At 44.3% G+C, this 16,548-nt stretch overlaps 1 protein-coding gene across 1 annotated transcript in view; it reads left to right on the forward strand.

Moving 5' to 3' along the window:
* Positions 1–16,548, forward strand: part of msps (msps cytoskeleton-associated protein 5) — a 608,635-nt gene that overhangs the window by 60,799 nt on the left and 531,288 nt on the right. Inside the window, exons 5-6 of the mRNA XM_080286226.1 lie at positions 8,128–8,254; positions 8,892–8,989. Of these exons, the coding sequence (XP_080142352.1) occupies positions 8,128–8,254; positions 8,892–8,989 (225 nt within the window). The remainder of the gene's footprint in view (positions 1–8,127; positions 8,255–8,891; positions 8,990–16,548) is intronic.

Genomic DNA, 16,548 nt, shown 5'->3' on the forward strand with positions numbered 1-16,548 from the left:
GTGTTTGAGGGTATGGTGTCTGTTGTTTTGATGGCAGCATGTGATTGTGTGGTGTTGCTGTTGGAAAGTGTGATGCTGTTTAGTGTTTTGTAGAGTTTGCTGGAGTTTGTTTTGTGGTCAAGTGTTTGGAGGTAATTGAAGTAACTGCTGAGATGAACGTTGCGGGAACCGAATGGAAAGGTGAAGGGTGGAATGATTAGCGTACGAGTGGATAGGGTTGGATGTACAGCTTAGAAGATCATTGATGAATAAAAGAAGAGAGTTGGAGCCCTGAGGAACACCACTGTTGATAGTGCTAGGAGAAGAACAATGACCGTCTACAGCTGCGACTATAGAACGACCAGAAAGGAAGCTAGAGATGAAGGCATAGATAGAAGGATAGAAACCGTAAGATGGCAATTTGGAAATTAACCCGCCCTGTACCCGCAACATACGATGCATATTGCAACTTTTTTCACGCTCAGTCTCTACAGCGTACGATGAGCGTTTTGCTCTTGCAAGGTCCATCGTTTGCACATTTTTCAAATTTCGCAAGTGATTTTTGGTATGTATACACGGTACACCTTCCTCTACCTGATGCCAGACAGGAAATTGTCTTACCCCGTGTGACCTCCCTCCCCTGCACACCATTGTCTCGGCAACTCACCTGTTACCAGTGACCTGGCCAGTAAAGACATGTCGTGCCACGGTACAAAATTCAAGGCTAGAGTGACAAAGTTTACATAGTGTTAGAGGAAGAAACAGTCAGAAATTATATCAGTTACTGTCGCCGAAAAAGGTGCGGTATGTTGATGTGTTTGGTGAGTGAAACAACGCTTATATCACCTATATTACTGTGTGAAAACCAATATACTCTTGTACTACATATAAATAAATATGCTCTTTTACTTCAAATAAAAAAATAAATACCAATTATGAGTGGTTTGGAATAGATATCCCTCCCAAGAACACATTTTCTCTGGAGCCAGACCCCATTGAAAACAGAGCCAGGTGAGGGTATTGTTACCTGTAGCAGGATTTTAAACCTCAGGTGAGCAATTTCTTTATGAATATTTTATGTTTCTCATAAAAAGCGGAGGTTTGAGCAAAAAAAAATAAAGTTGGCAGTTTGTTGGGTTTTGGGGGTGGGTTTTGTAATAAATTAGTCAGTAAGGGGCAGGTTAAAGATTTATGCCAGACTTGATTGAAAGCCTTTGAGATGTCAAGTGCAGTGGCAAAACTTTTGCCAAAGTCCCAAAAGGAAGATGACCAGGAGTCTGAAAGGTAGGTGAGAAGATCGCCAGTGGAGTGTCCTTGATGTAACCCATACTGATGATCAGAAAGAAGTTTGTGATGGGAAAGATGCTTTAAAATTTTCTGTTAAGTCTACCTATCTATCTATCTATTGCCAGATGCCATAATCCCTTATGGGGTGGCCATTTGACTCTTGAGTTATTTGTTTTACAGGGAGGGGCACTAACCCTCCACCAACCCACTTGACACGTAGGGAGCATGTATGGTTTGGTTATATGGTTACCACCCAGCGTTGTAAATGGTTTCTTGACTTACAGGAAACCATTTGGCTTGTCACTCAATGTAAAGCCACCTGTAAAGGAAAGAAACGCAATAAGTAGTGACAGGAAAGGTGCGAGAAATAGGAAGAGAGGAGGGCAGGCACAGAAAAAGAATTATAAAGGCTAAGGAAGAAGTAGTCAGCACTGCATCAAGTGCTGTTTAGAATTGACTCAAAAACTTTAAGACACAGGATATTAAAGCAATTGGACGATAGTTAGAGGGTTGGGAATGGTCACCCTTCTTTGGGACTGGCTGAATGAGAGCAAACTTCCAGCAAGAAGGATGGGTACAAGTTGAAAGACAAAGGCGAAAGAGTTTACCTAGGCCGGGTGTAAGCACAGTTCTTGAGGACAACAGGAGGGACTCCATCAGGCCCATATGCCTTGTTAGTATTAAGGCCAGTGATGGCAGAAAACACATCAGCTGAAGAAATTTTAGTGTCAGCCATGAGGAAGTCAAAGGGGGGAAGTGGTGGAGGAACTGCACTGGAATAGTCTAAGGTGGAATGGGAGGAAAAAGTCTGAGCAAAGAGATCTGCTTTATCAGTACAAGAAATAGCTACACAGCCATCTGAGTAGAAAAGAGAAGGGAAGGATGATGAGGTAAAGTTATTAGAAAGTTTTTTTTGCAAGGTGCCAGAAGGAGCGGGAAGAATTCGAGTTGGAGAGTTGAGAGCATTTAGTACGGATGAAATTATTTTTAACAGAGCGAAGAACAGACTTAGCACGATTCCAGGCAGAAATATAAACGATGTGATTCAGGGGAGGGTTGCCTCTGGTACCTTCTATAGGCCCTCTCCTTGTTGCGGACGGCATTAGAACAGGTGTGATTAAACCAAGGCTTTCTTGCATTAGTCAAAGGATATGAGAAGGGAATGTATGGTTCCTTGCCCAGGAGAATAACCTCTGTAATGCGCAGAGAACACTCATATGGCTCTCAGCCATGGAAGCAATACTCATTCCAGGGAAAATCAAAGAAATACTGCCTGAGGGCCTCGCAATCCGCAGCTCCGAAGTTCCACAGTTGACGTTTCTTTGTAGGGTCCACAGGCTGTACCAGAGCTATAGGACAGGTCAAGGTAATAAGGTTGTGATAGGAGGAGCCCAACGGAGTGGAAAGAGTAACAGTATAAGCAGAAGAATTAGTTGTAAGGAAGAGGTCAGGTATGTTGGGGCTCTCTCCAAGGCAGTCAGGGATATGGGTAGGGTGCTGTACAAGATGCTCTAGGTCATTAGTGTTCACCAGGTGGATCAGTGAAAGAAGAGGAGAGCCATAGATGGTGGTGAACATTGAAGTCTTCTGGAATGGAGATTTCAGAGAAAGGAGAAATGGATAGAATGTGTTCCATCTTAGAAGTAAGATAGTCGAAGAAGAGCGCAGATACATTTAGTCAGAGAATGACAGGAAAGCCGAAGCCAAAGAGTAGAGAATTCAGAAGAATCAAATTCAGGAACACAAGAGCGAGATAAGTCGCTGCGTACATATACACAACAGCCACCTGTGGTTTTGAAATGAGTATAGAAAAAGTAGGAGGAAACAGAAAAGGGTTTGCAGTCAGTTGCCTCAGACAGCTGAGTCTCTGTCAGAAGAGAAGGTGAGGTTTAGAGGAGGAGAGGTTGTGCTCGACAGAGAAAAGGTTGGAGGAAAGGCCGAGAATGTTGTGGAAATTAAGAAGTGAGTCAGATTGGTTCCAGGCATCTTATTAAGTTGTCACTGGAAGATGGGAGGATAGAGGCATTTATGGTCCCCCCACGCCCTGAGGACTTCGAGGCTTGGTCCCCCCCTTTTTTTTTTTTTTTTTTTTTTTTTTTTTTTTTTTTTTTTTTAATAATAAATAAGAAACTGTGGTATGTACTGTGCATGTAGATTGGTGTTGACAGAGGAACTTGTATTGGAGAGCATGATGGCCTGCTGTCTGTGCTACTAAAACACTGAAAACATTCAGCAAAAGGGGATGGTCAGAAACTAGTCCCGAGGACTGATGAAACAGGAGCTCCAGCTCTCCCTGTCATCAGCTTTCCATCCACCTTGGGAATACTGCCCTGCTCGACTGGTGCTACAGTCTACTCCACAGGTGGATTGTGAGAGGTGTGAATGTGGAGAGCAAGAGGGTGGACTTGGTGAATGTGTTCAGGAGTGCGAGATCTGCCGTGACGGCTCATGTGAAACAGTGATGAAGGAGTGTGAAGTGGAATGGGAGGGTGTGAAATATGTAAGATCAGGCATGAATTTGCTAGGAAGGAGTTACTTTGTTGATGAATGAGGTGTGGTAGAGTGGAATGAGAGAGAAATGTGTCAGCTCGATGTGTATGTATGTCATGTTCAAGTTTGAGAAGGTGAGAGTGGCAGTGATTGTAGTGTATGCAAGGTGAAGACTGGAGTGAGAGAGAGAGAGAGAGAGAGAGAGAAAGGTTTTGGGATGAGCTGGATGAAGCAGTGGGTGAAATGCCAAGGAGATATAAAGTGATCGTACTGGGCTATATGAATGGAAGAGTAGGCACTGGTCCTGAGGATAACGTAATAGAATGTAATGGAGTATAAGGAGAAAATGATAATGGGAAGAGACTGAAGGATATGTGTCAGGAGAGGAGGTAGTGCATTTGTAACTTATATTTCAAACACTAAGATGCACATAAATATATTCGGTATAGAGGGAACAGGGATCATGTTGAAAGGAGCCTGATTGATTATGTGCTCGTAGAAAGGTTGATGCTGGGAATGGTTGCAGATACGTGGGCGGTGAGAGGACGATGTGGAGGTCTGTCAGATCATATGATTGTGGTATGCAAGATCAAGCCGAGAAGAATGAGGTGGACTAAGAGAGAGAGGAGCAGTCAGGGAGAGAGACTGAAAGTTGAGAAGCTTAGGATCAAAGAAATGGCAGATGAATACAGGACCAAAGTAGGAGAGGAATTAGAATCAGTGAATTGGAATGAAATGGATCTTGGGATCCTGAGGAATGCATATAGGGATTGCTTGGTTAGAAATGCTGAATTGGTGTGAGGTGTGGCAAGAGTAACAACAAATAAGAAAGGTACGGCATGGTGGGATGAAGTGGTTAAGAGAGCGGTGGAGGAAAAGAGGAAGAAGTGGCTAGAGTGGTTCAAGACAGGGGTTCAGTTGAAATAAGAACTGAATATACTGAAAGCAAGAAGCACGTACAGAGACTAGTGAAAAAAAAGGAGGAGGTTAATGATGATCTAGGAAGAGATATGAATGCAAACTACTCTGAAAATGAGAAGTTATTCTGGAAAGAGTTGGAGAAATGTAGAAGTGAAAGGAAAAAGAAATGCGAAGGATGTAGGTGGTAGATTATTAACCCATGGGGATGAAGTAAGGACCAGTTGGAAAGAATATTTTGAAATCCTGGTAAATGGGAAGAGGGAGAGCAGAGCAGCTGTAAACATGATTGGTTTTGGGATTGTGCAGAGAAGGAATGCACTGCCAGGGAACGTGACACTTGCACAGGTGAAGAGTGCTGTGAAGCAGCTGAAAAATGGGAAGGCAGCTGGGGTCGATGAAATGTATGCAGAGATCGTTAAGTGTAGTGGAGAGAGCAGAATGAAATGCTTGTTGGAGATAGGTAAGAAGTCATGGATGAATAAAATTGTGCCAGCAGAGTGGAAAAAGGCTGTGATTCCTGTACAAAAATGAAGGCGAACGAAATGAGTGCAAGAATTATCGTGGCATAAATTTAATGAATGTGGTAGGGAAGGTATATGGAAGAATTATGACTGAGAATGTAAGAAGGATATCAGAAGTCCTAGTGAGTGATGAACAGGGTGGCTTTAGGAGTGGCAGAGGATGTGTGGATCAAAATTTTGCAAGGAGACAGGTAGTGGAGAAGGCTTGTGAGAAGGATTATAAGGTGTTTATGGCATTCACGGATCAGGAAGAAGCATACGACAAAGTAGACAGAGAAGGTGTGTGAAAGGTTTTACACATGTGCGGTGTAGATGGTAAGCTGCTAGGTGCCATCAAGAGTTTTTATGATGGTAGTGAAACATGTGTAAGGGTTAATGGGCATCTAAGTGAATGGTTCACGATCGGTGTGGGCATACAACAAGGTTGTGTGATATTCCCACGGTTGTTTGAAAGCTGTATGGATGGGGTGATGAGAAAAGTAAAAACACAAGTAATGGAGAGAAGGATGGTGTTGGTAATGAATGGTGATGGATGGAATATCTCAAATTTGTTGTATGCTGGTGATGCAGTACTACTTGCACATAAAGGACAAGTACTTCACAGACTAGTGCAGAGTTTTGCTGATGTCTGTGAGTGTCTTGCCTTGAGAGTAAATGTAAAAAAGAGTAAAGTGATGGTTATTGAGAGGGAAGGTGACTCCCAGTGCGATGTTACAGTGAATGGAGAGAGACTGGATTTGGTGAGAGAGTTCAAATACCCGGATACAGTGATAGAAATGAGAGGAAAATGTGCAAAAGAAGTGGAAAGTAGAGTGACACAAGGCAGGAAAGTAAGTGGTGCAATGAAGGTATGATAAGAAACAGAAGCTTGAGTGTTGCAGCTGCATGAAGCTGACATGAAGGAGTGGTGGTGCCAACTTTAACATATGGATGTGAGACTATGGCGTGGCATGAAAATGATGTCGAGAGTGAGAACAGTGGAGATGGGACCGCTGAGGAATGTATGTGAAGTACAGAGAGTGGATAGGGTACGAAATAATGTGATTCATGAAAGATGTGGAATGAGGAAGTCTGTGGACACCAGAATCGAGAGAGTGTACTGAGATGGTATGGTCATGTGGAGAGAATGGATAACAATAGAGTGGTGAAAAAGGTATATCTGAGCAAGTTTGAAGGAGGGAGAAGGTGAGGTAGGCCAAGGAGAAGGTGGAGGGATATGGTGGATGAGTGTGTGAGGAAGAGAGGTTTGAAAGTCGGTGAAGCCAGGGGACTGACAGGAGATCAAGCTGGTTGGATAAATATTGTGAGGAGAAGTGAATGATCAGGGATTTGGCATCCCCTTTTAACTTGGCAGTGTCTGAATTGACTCAATTGGATATATTTATTTGAAGCTTCAGAACATGGTGAATGTTTTTGGCGTATCAAATAGAGCCAGGATTCCGAGGGCTTGAATGGTGAGCAAACAGAAGCATGACCTGTTGGACTGGGCAAATTTGGGCTGTCTGGACATTGCTGTTTGTCACCCTAGCTTAAGGTGGGAAAGGAGGTCCGGATGATGATGATGATGACTGATATGTACAGTACCCCTCCAAATTCTGGCAGTGTTTTCTGGTCATTCTACCATATTGAGACATCAGAACACACAGTGAAATAACCAGAGTAATGCTAAACACCAATAAAGTTGCATAAACAACAAAAGTCCACAAAAAACACTGAAGATTGTTGGAAAATCAGTTATCTTTCTGGGACACAAGTGATAGCTGCTCCCAGAGCATCAAAAAGAAATTCCATGGGCAAATATGCCACCAGAAATTGGTTATATTGGTATAAATGCTATACCATCATCTTTGCTTGCATTTATGAAGCACAGAAAACTGATGAGTAAAATAACAACATTGCCATGAAAATAAATGTTGTTCAAGAGTAAAGTTTACCTTCATATAACTTCCCACCATCCTAGTGCAAAATTTTGCCAAGCATATGTCTAAATGCAGAATTTCATGAGCATTCTTGTGGTGTTCTCGGAATTTTGATACAAGCAGTTGTATTCAAGTACATCACCATAAACTTTAAAAACTCCTGGGTCAGTGCTGTCAGCGCAAAGGAGGGGAGGGAAGGAGGGAGGAGCCGGGAGGCAGGCCTAGTAAGGTGGGGAGCATGGAAGGTTATGGAGGAGGGGCTGGAGGGGGGGAGAAATGAGGCTGTGGGCAGGATTTTCATCTTTCTCTCACAAGACGGACGGGCACTTTCACCTGGCTTTTAACTTGCTGTCAGTGTTACAAATGCAGTGGCAGTTGGGAAAGACTAATGCCGGTGGCCGTACGACTTTGGACGTTCGGTGGGGATGTATACAGGCATTTTGACGCTCCTTGTGGGTTAGGCTCGGTATTACCCAGGTGCTGGAGGTTCGTAAGGAGCGATTGAGCCAGTGCTCAACTTTGACCATTCAGTACAGGGGTTACTGTACTTCACTGGATATCACGCACTGGACTAAATGTTATGCACTTGAACTGGTATCTGGTGATAGCAGTGATGTTTCAGTGGTCTTGCATGTATGAAATGGAACAAAAGGGATGATCACAGTGAATATAAACACTGGGTGGCCATGTTGGTTTAACAGCTTGCCTGGGAGGGACCTTGTACACATTGGATTGTCGTATGCAGCCACCAAAAATATCGTTTTAGCAAATTTTGCCATTGTTGTTGCAAAACTGGATATAACTCGTAGTTCTTCGATCCAGTGATTATCACAGTGAACAAATGTATAGCGAGGCATGACTGTAGATAGTGTTGGAGCTTTAATAGGTAGCTTTCTTTAAACCTAATGTGGACTCATAGGTTAAACAAACTTTAAGAAAGGTCGCATATACAAAATGATAACATATGGTCAGTGGTGATGATGATGATGGCAGTGATAATTTTATTTCAGGTGCAAGAACTAGAGGCAGAGTTTGAGAAGCTAGGCAGTGAGAAAGTGGTGCAGACTCGCTTCCTCCGCTCTCAGCAGGAACTGAAGGCCAAGATGGAAGCTCAGGGAGATGAGGATGGCGAGGAAGGTAAACGCTAACTGAATGTTGCACAGTAGATTTTAGTGTTGGATGTAGTCAGTAAATGAATATGTGAAAAAATGAAGAATAGAAGCTGAGGCAACAAAGGAAGTAATTAAGGATGAAAATGGTTGGATAAATTGTGTGTGAAGATGCACAAGACAAGGTTTGCACCTCATATTTGACTTCAGAAGTCTCAAGAATAGCCTCAGTTCCCTAAGTAGTGAAGACTAACAGTTATATGATATCTGTCTATCTATCTATCTATTGCCAGACGCCTCAATCCCGTTTGGGGTGGCCACAAACAAATCGCCTCCAAGTCGCCCTGTCCCCAGCCATTTCACTGCCCTGCTCCTAACTTACACCCCCCTCTCTCGCATAACTTTCCACCCCATCCCTCCATCTCTTCCTCGGCCTCCCCCTCCCTCTTACCCCCTCCACCTCACTCACATACACTCTCTTCGTCAGTCTTTCACCCTCCATCCTCTCCACATGGCCATGATATGAGCCGTGAATAGATGCATGGCCCATTTCACTGGATGTTCAAATCATAGTGCTAATTTTAGTGTTGTTTTCTTAATCCTGTTTCTGGAGATAATTTTTTAAATGAAGTAAGATTATAATGATGAATATGATTCAAATGCAGATGAGGAAGATCAGGTGGATGTACCAGTCATCGATCCCCTTGATCTCATGGAGGCTGTCAACATTCTTGTGAAACTTCCCAAAGACTTCTATGAAAAGGTGAGCCATTATTCTTCCTCTGTAGGTTTAACTGAGAGGTAATTTACTGTTCTAGTTGCCTGTTTTCAGTCTCCTGCCTGTAAGTGATACAAATTATGGTAGCTTAGTCTGGTGTACAAATCAGGTGTGGGGTATTATAATTATTTGATATATCCTGGAGATGATGCTGATTACAGTAAACCCTCACTATATCAGACTGATTTGGGGGAATCCTTGTTTGATAAATCTGAGAGTTACCCCTTGTAGGAACTCGACACATAATGGAAGATAAATGACTACAGTACTTGAGCACTGTATATGAAAACTAGACCCATTTTACACTAACTTAGCTCAGAATTTTGGTCTTTTGCAGCTTTCGGTTGAACTCGTATCCATCTACGTATCTGGCTCTTACTTTTAATAATAAATATTCATAGTGCCTGTAGCACCTGTAGTGAACAAAAAGTTCCCATAAACATGTATGCAGACGGTGCCAGGGTGATGCTTCCAGGCTGTTGCCAAATTTGTGTTGTGCAACTTACTTAGATAGTTGCTTGCTTCTGGCTCTGTCCATCTATGCATCTTACTCCCACTTTTAATATTCATTCATCATCTAATCCAGTGTTTCCCCATGAGGAGTGTAGGAACCCAGGGCTAGGCAAGTTAGTCATGACATTTAAGATTAAAGTGGCCAGCCTCACACATCCCTGAGAGTGGCATTACCTGAGAAATAAACCCCAACCATTCCTTGGATATAAACTTGTGCTGGCTCAGTCTAATTGGAGTGCCTTAGTTACCCACTAAACCACCAGGTGCCATAATTTGGTTATGTGGTTACCACCCAGTGTAGTAAATGGCTTCCTGGTATACAGGAAACCATTTGGCCTGTCACTTACTGTAGAGTCACCTGTAGACAGAAGGAACAGGAAGGAATAAAGGGAAAAAAGACAGAAGAGGAAGGAAAGAAGAAAATAAAAGGCAGGCACCCAAGAGCAGCACTACATCGTGTGAGTGGATGGTGATGTCCCCCACCTGCCACTACCCACTTTTAATCATCATCATCATCATCATCATCATCATCTACTCCTGTGTTGCCCCGTGAGGAGTGTAGGAACCCAGGGCTAGGCAAGTTGGTCCTAACATTTAAGATGAGAGTGACCAGCCTCACTTATCCCTGAGTGGCATTACATGAGCAATAAACCCTAACCACCCCTTGGATATAAACCTGCGCAGGCCTAATCCGACTGGAGCACCTTAATTAAGCACTAAACCACCAGGTCCCGTAGTTTGGTTATATGGTTACCACCCAGTGTAGTAAATGGTTTCCTAGTGTCCAGGAAACCCTTTGGCTTGTCACTCAGTGTACAGTAGCGACACCCGTAGACAGAAGAAAGAATGAAGGAAAGAAAGACAGAAGAGGAAGGGAGGAAAGGGCAGTCATTTGAGAGCAGCACAGCATCAAGTGAGTGGATGGTGAGCGTCCCCATCAGTCGTAACAAAATATTCTTAGTGTCTGTAGCTCTTTCTGTGGAAAATTTAAAAATGTTTATGTAAACATGCACACAGATCCTTGGTGCCAGGCTAATGTGCCACATGGTCTCTTTTGTGTTAACTTAGGTAGCTAGTTACCTCCTTTTAGTTCTAGGCATATCCATCTGCGCATCTCACTCTCACTTTTAATTCATCATCATTGGGACTTTCTTTCCCACCCTAGGGCAGGGTGAGGAGTAGCAATGTCCAGACAGCCCAAATATGCCCAGTCCAATGGGCCATGCTTCCATTCAATCATCATTCAAGCCCCCAGAATCCTGGCTGTATCAGATACGCCAAAAACATTCACCACGATCTGTAGCTTTACATAAACCTATCTGATTGAGTCAGTCTGGATGCTGCTACATTAAAAAGGGATGCCAAATCCCTGATCATTCACATCTCCTTACAACAGTCGTCCAGCCAGCTCGATCTCTTGTCAGTTCCTTAGCCTCACCGACTTCCAAACCTCTCTTCCTCACACACTCATCCACCATATCTCTCCACCTTCTCCTTGGCCTACCTCGCCTCCTCCCTCCTTCAAATTCACTCAGATATACCTTTTTCACCACTCTGTTGTTATCCATTCTCTCCATGTGACCATACCATCTCAGTACACTTTGATTCTGGTGTCCACCAAATTCCTCACTTCACATCTTTCATGAATCACATTATTTCATATCCCATCCACCCACTGTACTCCACATGCATTCCTCAGCAGTTCCATTCCCACTGCTCTTGCTCTTGACTTTTCATTTTCATGCCACACCATAGTCTCACATCCATATGTTAAAGTTGGCACTAACACGACGTCATGTAAGCCTCGTGCAGCTGCAACACTCAAGCCTCAGTTTTTTATCAAGGCCTTCATTGCACCAGCTACTTTTCTTCCTTGTGTCACCCTACTTTCCACTTCTCTTGCACATTTTCCTCCCTTTTCTATCACTGTACCCAGGTATTTGAACTCTCTCACCAAATCCAGTCTCTCTCCATTCACACTAACATCGCACTGGGAGTCACCTTCTCTCTCAGTAACCATCATTTTACTCCTTTCTACATTTACTCTCAAGGCACGATGCTCACAGGCATCAGCAAAACTCTGCACTAGCCTACCAAGTTCTTGTCTGGTACAGTACATCCCCCTAGTATGTGAGATCCTAGTACACGAAACCCCTAGTGCACGAGGACCTGTTTTTAATATTTTCCTAACCCAGAGTAGGTGAGTCACACCCACACAACACGATTTAGCAGGAAACAACCACCCAAAACAGATGTTTTCCAGTGTGAACCCCGAGAGCGACACCTGCCTCTCCACTATGTGCCATGCTTTGCCCACCTTGTGATGTAGATGCGCACAATGCGCATCTTGTGTGGCTTGGACAAAGGGGCTCACTAGAGGTATGGCACGCGCATAAGAGGGAAGTCGCTTAGACAAAAATGCATTCACCTATTGCGAGGCTGTTTTGGGGGCTGTTTCTCCGCTCTGCCCTATTACATCAGCATGTCCGCTGAGCCAGCAAGACACAAGAAATTCCTGACCCATGCCCTGAAGATGAAGGTTATTAAGAAGAAGGAAGAGGGTAAGGGAAACACTGCCATTGGAAAGGAGCTTGGTTTGGCTGAATTAGCAGTCTGCACCATGTGGAAAAACCGAGATGCCATCAAGAAAACAGTAAAGACTTACAGGGCTTCAGCACTAGATGATTGCAGCAGGCTAACTAGCACTGCCATCATCCTCATGGAGCGTTACCTTGCGACTTACGTCATTCGCAAGGAGAAGGAAGGAGTGCCATTGAACAGACGGTATATTCATGAGCAGGTGAAACTGTTCTGCAGGGCTGCTCGTTGTAAGCTGGGAGTTGACAAGCCTTTCCTAGCCTCTGTGGGCTGGCTTGGCCATTTCTTGAGGTGTAAGGAGCTCTGTTACGTATGGAGCACTGGGGAGCGTGCATCGGCGGACGAATTAGCTGCGAAGGACTACCTTGCGATTAGAGGGGCATCGTTGAAGAGGGCGTGTACACAAGGGATCAAGTGGATGAACTGGACCTGCACTACAAGGCAGTGCCGAAGTTGACATACATCAGCAAGCATCAGAGGCAGGCATGGGGATGCAAAATTGATAAGAACAAGATGACTGATGTTTCCAGTTAACTTGTCAGGCAGTCACAAGATATGGTCTGTTGTCGTCCACACTGCGGCACACCCAATGTGCTACCAGAATTTAAGAAACATGAACGACAGCGGGGTGTACTGGCATAAGAACACTTATGGTTGGATGACAACCATCATTATGTCTGATTGGCTGATGAAGCATTGCATCCCCGATGCCAAGGCAAAGTGCAGGGAACTTGGCATCCAGTTCAAGATGCTTCTGATTTTAGACAATGCACCCAGTCACCTCACCTGGTTAAAAGATCTCCATAACGACTGGAAGATTGTTTTTCTGCCGGCCTGAACAACCTCCCTCATGCAGCCATTAGACCAGGAGCTCTTCGTGATGGTTAAGCAGCTGTACCACCGCCAGCTGTATGACTACCTTCGCAGAATTAAACAACACCCCTTTGGAACTTCAACCAATCGTAGAAAAAAACGACGATGAGGGTACAGACACCAAGGAAGCCGATGCCGCAACACCTGCACCAGCTCCAACCGCATCTACTCCAGAGATGTCAAGAATGGCATTTTGGTGATCCTTCTCCATCATGAATGCTATCAAATTGTTGCTGAATGCTTGGGACAACATTAGCGTTGCCACAGTTAGTCATGCCTGGTGCCTACTCGTGCTGCACCTGCGTGATGTGATGCAGGCAACCGCCATTTAGCCCCTGGTGAACGCTGAGGCAACAACTCTCACAGCTGCACAAGCTGTGCCAGAGATGCAGAACATGACGCTGGAGGACATCAGGGAAACACATTCTGCAACAGTGGAGCAGGATCAACAGGAAGTCCTGAGCCGAGTTGACGAGGCAGACTCCGAACAACAGACCCTGACAGCAGAACAGCAGGTAGCAGAAGTGATGGAGAGTGATTTGCCAGTGCGTTGGATTAGTCAAATCCTGTGTGCCCTAAATAGGTTCAAAGAGGAATTCAAGAGCATGGAACTGTGCCAGCAACGAATGGAAGAGGTTCTGAGTTCACTAGACAGAACCTTCCGCTACTACACAGAGAAGCACCATCAAGAAATTAACAGGAGGAAACAAACCCTCATCACTCGTTACATTCAGCGGCCACCACAAATTCAGGAACCTGTGGAAGCAGTGCCTCCTCCTGCAGAGCCAATTCCTGGGAAGGAACTAGAGGATGAGGTGATGTCAGTGGTGTCATCAGTAGACTTTGAAGGATTCATGGAGGAAGTGAGTGAGGTGGCTCGTGAAATTGTTGGTGAGGCGGGTGGTGTGGCTGGCAGTGCATCGGATGGTGCAGAGGGTGCACAGTAAGTGCCTCACCATGCCTCGGAACCTCTTCTTACATCCATCAAACCTGTTGTCGTCTTTGGCTAAGGTGAGCAGCCACATTCTTGATACCTTTCAGTTATATCTTAAAGTACTGTACTGTATATGTCTTGGATGTTTTCCCTCAAATGGGTCAAAAAGGTCACTGATAGAGGGGAGGTGCCACCCATATGTTAATTTTCCCATTAGTTTATTTATTCCTAGAATGCGAAATCCTAGTACGCGAGCACCTCTGCCACTTACATAGGTACATACTAGGGGGATGTACTGTATTTGCAAGCAGTGTTGCATCATCAGCATACAACAAATTTGAGATATTCCATCCATCACCGTTCATTACCAACACCATCCCTCTCTCCTTCACTCGTGTTTTTACTTCTCTCATCACCGCATCCATGTATATATTGAACAACCATGGGGACATCACACAACCTTGTCGCACGCCCACACCGATCGTGAACCATTCACTTAGATGCCCATTAACCCTTACACATGCTTCACTACCATCATAAAAACTCTTGATGGCACCTAGCAGCTTACCATCTACACTGTTCATGTGCAAAACTTTCCACAATCCTTCTCTGTCCACTTTGTCATATGCTTTTTCCAGATCCATGAATGCCATAAACACTTTTTGGTCCTTCTCACAAGTGTTCTCTGCTATCTGTCTCACTGCAAATATTTGATCCACACATTCTTTGCCACTCCCAAAGCCACCCTGTTCATCACTCACTAGGACTTCTGATATCTCTCTTACTTTTTCCATATACCTTCCCCACCACACTCAGTAAACTTATGCCATGATAATTCTTTCACTCACTTCGCTCATCTTTATTTTTGTACAGGGTCCAATCACAGCCTTTTTCCACTCTGCTGGCACAGTTTCACTCATCCATGCCTTCTTATATATCTCCAACAAGTGCTTCATTCCACTCTCTCCACTACACTTAACCATCACTGCATACACTTCATCAACCCCAGCTGCTTTCCCATTTTTCAGCCGTTTCACAGCACTCTTCACTTGTGCGAGTGTCACGTTCCCTGGCACTGCATTCCTTCTCTGCACACCCCAAAGCCAATCATGTTTACAGTTGCTCTGCTGTCTCTGTTCCCATTCATCAGACTTTCAAAATATTCTTTCCATCTGGTCTTTGCTTCATCCCCATGGATTAATAAGCTACTACCTACACCCTTCACACCTTCACATTTCTTCCCACTTTCACTTCTACATCTCTGCACCTCTTTCCAGAATAACTTCCTATTTTCAGAGTAGTTTCCATTCATTTTTCTTCCGAGATCATCATGTACCTCATTTGTCCTCTTCACTAGTCTCTTTACGTGCTTCTTGCTCTCAATCATTTTTCTTCTGAGATCATCATTTACCTCCATTTTCCTCTTCACTAGTCTCTTTATGTGCTTCTTGCTCTCAATATATTCAGTTCATATTTCCAGTGAACCCTGTCCTGTAACCACTTTAGCCACTAATTCCTCTTTTCCTTCACTGCTCTCTCAACCTCATCATCCCACCATGCCGTACCTTTCTTCTTTGTTGTTACTCTTGCCACACCACACACTGCTTTAGCATTTCTAACTAAGCAATCCCTATTTGCATTCCACAGGCTGTCCCGATCCATTTCATTTCAGTTCACTGAATCTAACTCCTCCTCTACTTTGGTCCTGTAATCATCATCCATTTCTTTGATCCCCAGCTTCTCAACTTTCAGTCTTTCTCCCTGACTGCTCCTCTCTTTCCTGATCCACCTCACTCTTCTCTGCTTGATCTTGCCTACCACAATCATGTGATCTGACAGATCTCCACATCGTCCTCTCATGGCCCTCGTATCAGCAACCATTCCCATCATCGACCTCTCTACAAGCACGTAATAAATCAGGTTTCTTTCAACATGATCCCTGTTCCCTCTATACCATGTATGTGCATCTTTGTGTTTGAACTACGAGTTACAAATGCACAACCACCTCTCCTGACACACATCCATTAGTTGCTTCCCATTATCATTTTCTCCTGGTACCCCCTTACCACCCATTATGTCATCCTCAGGACCAGTGCCTACTCTTCCATTTATATCCCCCATTACGATCAGTTTATAGCTCTGGGGCATTTCTCCCACTACTTCATCCAGCTTCTTCCAATACCTGTCTTTCTGTCTCTCACTCCTCTCCTCACAAGATGCATACGTTACAATCACCACCACTTTCATCTTCGCAAACTTTAACTTGACACACACACACCTCGAGCTGACACATTTGTAGTCTTTCACTCCACTCTGCCACACCTCATTCATCAACAAAGCAACTCATTCCTTGCATCTTCCTCACCCATTCATTCCCGATCTTACACGTCACACCCTTTCATTTTCGTTTTGCACATTGCCATCATGGCATATCTCGCACTCTTGAACACATTCACCCTCCACCCTCATGCTGTCTTCATTCACACCTCTTACTTTCCACATGGCCATGCAAATCTCCCCATTTGGTTGGGGCCCTGGGCAGGTATTGTGCCTTCTGAGGCTCTCTGAAACAACGCCATGATTAAGTGATTTTGGGTAGGGGGATCTTGGGGACACAACCCTGCCA

Source organism: Coenobita brevimanus, chromosome 110, assembly GCF_032717465.1.
Source record: "Coenobita brevimanus isolate Jiangsu-jjx chromosome 110, ASM3271746v2, whole genome shotgun sequence".
Lineage (NCBI taxonomy): Eukaryota > Metazoa > Arthropoda > Malacostraca > Decapoda > Coenobitidae > Coenobita > Coenobita brevimanus.